At 37.8% G+C, this 6,000-nt stretch overlaps 1 protein-coding gene across 8 annotated transcripts in view; it reads left to right on the top strand.

Annotated features, from left to right (window-relative positions):
* Positions 1 to 6,000, top strand: part of ARHGEF28 (Rho guanine nucleotide exchange factor 28) — a 397,204-nt gene that overhangs the window by 268,186 nt on the left and 123,018 nt on the right. For all 8 annotated transcript variants that reach the window (XM_069084950.1, XM_069084951.1, XM_069084948.1 and 5 more), the window contains one exon: positions 1,981 to 2,261. In XM_069084950.1, the coding sequence (XP_068941051.1) occupies positions 1,981 to 2,261 (281 nt within the window). The remainder of the gene's footprint in view (positions 1 to 1,980; positions 2,262 to 6,000) is intronic.

The raw sequence follows: 6,000 nt of genomic DNA, 5'->3' as shown, positions 1-6,000 counted from the left end.
ATCTATCTATCTATCTATCTATCTATCTATCTATCTATCTATCTATCGTAGCCAAGAATATTGTGGGATGATACTGTGTTTCCATGAGTACCAACTTTTGGGTAAAACTGAAGAGTCTTTGGTGCCATTTTTGGCAAGAGCAGAGTAATTAGTTGTGTCACTCTTTGACTCTATTCTAATGTCCAAGTTTTAACTCTGTTCTGCTATTCAAAATGAATATTCATTGAATTTTGCATTTCTTCTCTTCTTTCTCAGAGTAATCTATATTCCATGTGCAGCTTCATTGGTAAATGCAGTAAGTGGGTGCATTTTCCAAGCAAAGACAAGTCACCAATTAACATGTTGTGGGGTGTATTTTCCCCCACTTTCCAAGATGAGATTAGAATGTAATTTCTTAGTTTTTGGAATAATTTTGGGCAAGGTTTAACTTTGGTTTAATAACTATAATGGATATCATGCTTAATGAGAACATTTATTAAGTATAGGACTGAGTAGTTGCCTGAGGAAATTTGGATACAAATGTATATATTGAGTTTCTACATAATGTATCATGTTAGTATACTGATCATAGTATCATGCTTTATTAACTATGAATGGCATATATTAACAATCTTATCAAGTTAGGAAGTTCTGTCTGTTTTTGTTTCCACTTTATTAATGAAGACACTGTAAGGAACAGAGAGTACTACTCTGAAATTTGTTGGGATCCTCTTTACCCTGGCAATAGCCTGGCAAGCATCCCATCTCTTTCCTCTGTTCCCCCTCTCAACCCGGCACAGCTTCCTAAAAATGTTGCTAATACTTAAACTGCTAAGTTATTTTGCTGCCCATCAGGTGGCATTACCTGCTTGTTTGAGAAGATTGTCATCTGTAAACAGTTTGGAAAGTTTGAATAATACTTTTCCACAAAAAGCTTAACCCTTCTTTTTTCCCTAAAAACTTTCCAAAACATCTAACCTCACTCTTTCCCCCTTATATATCAATGCATTGCATTATTTTTTTTATGCTAAAGTTGATTTTGAAGTGTAATTCCAGGAAAAAGTTTCTTAAATTAGATAGGATTATTGAGCTTTGTAAAACAGATGATTCCCATCCCCCACCCTTGATACCCTATCTCAGTTATTCCCAGCTGTAGGTAGTTTTGGGATAGATGTCTGTTAAAAAAAATACCAGCTCTAAGTCCCCACCAATGTATATCATTATACCAACTCATGACAGATGACACATTAATTCAAAGCAAATATATTTAATTAAATTAGAATGCCAAATAATAACAAGGAATAAAACCAAGTGCTAAAGGCTTTTGGCACCCATTCCCAAATCACTGGCACCACCAGATGTCTCCGGGGAGTGCTATTAGTCTTTAATCAGCTTCCATCTTTCTCCAGCAAAGTGGGGGAGGGATATATCGATGCTCTAGTGGCAGAGTGTTAGCCTTTTATCCAAAGATTTTAACAGTACTGACTTCTAAGCATAGTAGTGATGGTTAAGAATCACTGGGCTTCTCCCAGGAAGTATAGGTGAATCTTGTTCAAGTATCTCTCCCAGTTACTGGTATGTCTTTTCCCTTTCTCTGACTGCATCTGTATTTCTCCAACCCAGTAGCCTGTCATCCCCACTAGATTTCCATCATCCTGCTTTCCAACCAGGTCCAAATTGAACAGTGTCATTATGCTCAGTCTAAGAGAAGCTTCTGGGAAATGAAAGAATACAATGTCTTTGCAGGCACATATCCCCTTACATCAACCTAGTTAAGAGAGTTACTGCAATACTCCTCTCAGAAACATGGAAGAACAGAGCTAGATCTTCTTGCAAAACATTGCTTGCCATTAGAATAATCACTTTGCTGTTCTCATAACATAGGGATAAAGCAGTAAATGAATTTTAAGCTGTGTTTTCATTGAAGAAGTTCTGTTAATTTTTAGTAAGGCTAATATTAGCTATTTTTCCCTCACCACATATTTTACTTTCAAACTCCAGGTTGGTGATCTGGATATTAACTATATTAATGTGGAAGGTCTAACTGCCCAGTCCAGTCAAGAATCCATGAACTCAACTTTGCTGTCTCAGAACTGTGCACATGCTTTGCCCAAGGAATGTAGTCAAGATATGATTTCATTAAATGAAAATAGTCAAGTAGCAGTGAACAGTGGAGATCGACAGCCCTTCCTGTCTCCTACCAGTTTGTGTACACCAAGTTCACATCTTCCTTTCAAACTACGTGAATTTGAAAAGGAGCAAAGTCAACTAAAGAAAAGAAGGTAAGAACCTACAGTTTGGAGAAGTGGTCAGAAGTCTCAGTCAAGTGTATGAATTGATCCTGTAGTCAGGTTTAACCCAACTATAATTTTTCTCAGTTGAAAATTTTAATAAGATTTGCCCAGTCCTCTTATTACAAAATGTTTCTGTAGCCTAAAAGTCTCTTTTGCAAAAATAAAAAAAGAAAGAAATTAAGAAAAAAAGAAAGAAAGAAATCCATTCAATATAAAAGAAATACAGTAGAAAAGGTTTTTAAAACTCCTTCTGGCTTGCTTCCCTTCTTATCATAAGGTAAAACTCGTTTTCTTTTAGGTTCCAGGCATGTATGAGTACATATTAATTTATACATGGGTAATTATAAAAATAAAAATTTAAAATGTTGAAGGGATTTTTTTCATTTTATAGATAAGGAAATTGAAGCCTAGAGAGCCCTGAGTGTGTCACATTGTGTTCCAGGGTCACATAACTGGTTAGTGGCCAAAAAGGAGCAAAACTAGCTCTTACGCACTTTGAGTATTCAGTGAATTACACTAATTTAACATTAATAAGTCTTAACTTTCTTTCTTCTCAGCCATTTTAGCAGAATATTTTCCAGTTTGGATTAGACTTTCCAATGAAACTAAGGCCTCCCACAGAACGTGGGATTTAAACTGAGTTTTAAGGGAAGCCAAAAGTCCGAGGTGAGGAGTGAAAACATGCCAGAAATAGGGGATTGCCAATGGAGAGGCACAGAGTGGGAAGATGAAGTGTTATTTGTAAGGAGAAGGAAGGCCAATACCACTGGATGTTAAAGTTCATATATGGAGGGCAGTAAAGTTATCCGGAACCATATTTTCTATGCCATTGGGGTATAAGAGATCAGTAATCTAGTAAAGAGAATGAGTAACTTAAGTAGTCTGATTCCATAGGGGAAAAGAACCTTAAAATGTGTTATGTAAATCAACCCTTTCATTACTTCTGGGTTAGTTTTTAAAGATGGAAAGATAGCATACATAAACTGTAAGTCTTGTGCTGGAGGCTAGAATGTTATTGCAGGCAGTCAACCGTTTGATTTTCTTGAGTTATTAAAGAACCCAGTGGTTTATGGATTCCAGAAAAGTTAAAAGATAAGAAATCTTTCTTTTTTTTCTCCACTCTACCCAAAGTATTGCTGACCTAAAAAACTACAGTGTTTTTTTAAATTAAATTATCATTAAAAATTATTTCAAAGCCTGATCTTGTCTATCAATATTTTAATGGGACTGAACCTCTAATTTGAAAAAAACACAACTTGGTAAAATTCTAAATATTATCATGTTGAATTAAGAAGTTACAGCTTTGGGGCGGCCAGGTGGCACAGTGAGTAAGAGCCCCGGCCCCAGTGTCAGAAGACCTGGGATCGGTTCTGGCCTCCAATACTCGGCACCCACACAAAAATAATAATAACTGGCCATGTAACCTTGAGCAACTTAACCCCGATTGCTTTAAAAAAAAAAGTTACAGCTTTAAGCCATTCCTTTCCCCAAAACAGTCCCTAGGGGACAACCACAACCGTTGGAGATTTAGGAATGTTTTGTGTCCCCCAAGTATTCTAGCATTACTGCCCAGTTTTCTGATTATGGCAGTGCTTTTGGAGTAGTTTAAGGCCTTGGGACTTGATATAATCCTTCCCATGTAAGTCACTTTGTAGTAAGAATATTTACACAAGACCATGCTTGTTCAAAGTCACACAAATCAAACTATCTCTTCTGTGACCAGCTAGATGGCTTGTTGTTCAAAACAGGATAATTCATCCTTTCTCCCTCCCCTTTCCTCTGCCCCTCTTGATTCTTTGCATTTCCCTGTCTCTTAGGAAGGCAACACCTTTCTTCCCATCTTTCAGGCTGGCCTTCTCAGAATTATTCTGGACCCCTCACCTCTTCCTTGCTCCAATTATCCAACCCATTGCTAAATCTTTCCTTTTTCACCTTCATGACCTCTCTCCCAATAGTGCCAGTATCCCAGTAGCCCTTACTAGCTCTGGCCTGAACTTTTAAAATGACCTCTGAATTGGTCTCTGCTTCAAATTTCTCCGCACTCCACCCCATCTTCCACACTGCTACCAAAGAGATTTTTCCAAAATAAATATCTGATCATGCCATGCCCCTCCTTAGTAAATTCTAGTAGCTTCCTATTGCTTCTACAATATAATGTGTGATATATGATATGATATGATATGATATGATATGATATGATATGATATGATATGGTATGAGCTCATCTGCTTTTAAAATCCTTCACAAGCTGGCCCTGACTTATCTTTCTAGATTTTTCTCCTGTACTCCAGGGTTCAGCCAGAGTGGCCTGCTCTCAGTTCGTCACTCATAGAACCCCATCTTCCATCCCCATGGCTGTCCCACGTGCCTGGAAGACATTCACTCTCACCTCCACTAATATAGTCTCTCTTCCTTCACATTTCAGCTCAAGCACCAACTTCCACAGGAAGCCTTTCCTGATCCCTCCAACTGCAAACATTTTTTCTCCCAAACTGCTTTGTATTGAATTATTTTGTATTTCTTCTCTTTATATTTATTCTGTATATCCTTATTGTGTCCGTGTCTCTTCAGTTAAACTGGAAGGTCCTTGAGAGGAGGAAGTGTTTCATCCTTTGTCTTTGTACCCCAAGCACCCAGTACAGTGCCTGGCACATAGTAGGTGCTTAATAAATTCTTGACTGATCATTTATAAAAATTTCAACTCTACTAGATTTCTTTGTAACTGAAATAAAATTTTACCTATGATACAAAAAAGTTCTCACTCCTGACAATAGATTGCTATTCTAATGCTTCATCCTGGTTTGGGTCATGGAGCCCCTAACCTAGAAAGCCCTGCCTATCTCAAAAGGTCACATGATGACCTGATGTCTATGTTGGTTACAGGAACTAGCCTTGGTTAAGTTCAGACAGGCTCATTGCTGCCATAGGTGATTCAATTTTTTTTTTTTTTTTGAGTCAAAGAGTGCTTTTTTAAGGCATGGGGAGGAGACTACAGTTTGTATTAGCAGAGAGGGCACACATACCACTGAAGTCATATATACTTGTAATACAAGTATTTTAACACCTGGAAGGGTATTGAGATGACTCTTGGTTAGATTTTAAAATGCAATGAAATAAAACTGCAATATAAATGTCAAATCCTTTATTTTCATTTCAATCTGAAGGTAACATTTCAGGTGGAATGGAGCTATTAATCTTTGGTTTTGTTTTGCTTTTTGGAGGGGGGAAGGTAGGGCAATTGGGATCAAGTGACTTGCCCAAGGTCACTTGGTTAATTTTGTGTTAAGTGTCTGAGGTTGGATTTGAACTCAGGTCCTACAGACTCCAGGGTCAGTGCTCTGTTCACTGCGCCACCTAGCGGCCCCAGGGAGCTATTAATTTTGTAAATGTTCTGATGGGGTGGGGGTGGGGTCAGGGAAGATGTGCAGATCTCTGAATTATTCCTTGGTACTTTATAAATGCCTCCTTGAGGTTTCCAGTTGAGGAACAAGGGCGAGAATGATCATCTCACATATTTCAGAATGCGGATTTCCCCCAGAGTCTGACATCAAAGCTGCCAAGTGGCTCTGTTTTGTCTGCATTTTAAATATTTGGAGGATGACTTCTTGGGGCTTGTAATAAAATTTGAAAACAACAATAAAAACAACAAATTGAAGCAGAGGGAATATTAACTGAGCGCAGTTTTTACTTCTCAGAATGATCGAATCTCCTTTTACTAGAGAGGAAC

The sequence above is a fragment of the Petaurus breviceps genome, unplaced genomic scaffold (genome assembly GCF_028583685.1).
Source record: "Petaurus breviceps papuanus isolate PSGF00001 unplaced genomic scaffold, PetGlider_PUasm1.0 175, whole genome shotgun sequence".
In the NCBI taxonomy this organism is placed as follows: domain Eukaryota; kingdom Metazoa; phylum Chordata; class Mammalia; order Diprotodontia; family Petauridae; genus Petaurus; species Petaurus breviceps.
Note: the sequence above shows the minus strand (reverse complement) of the source record. Positions and strands in the feature narration are given on the sequence as shown.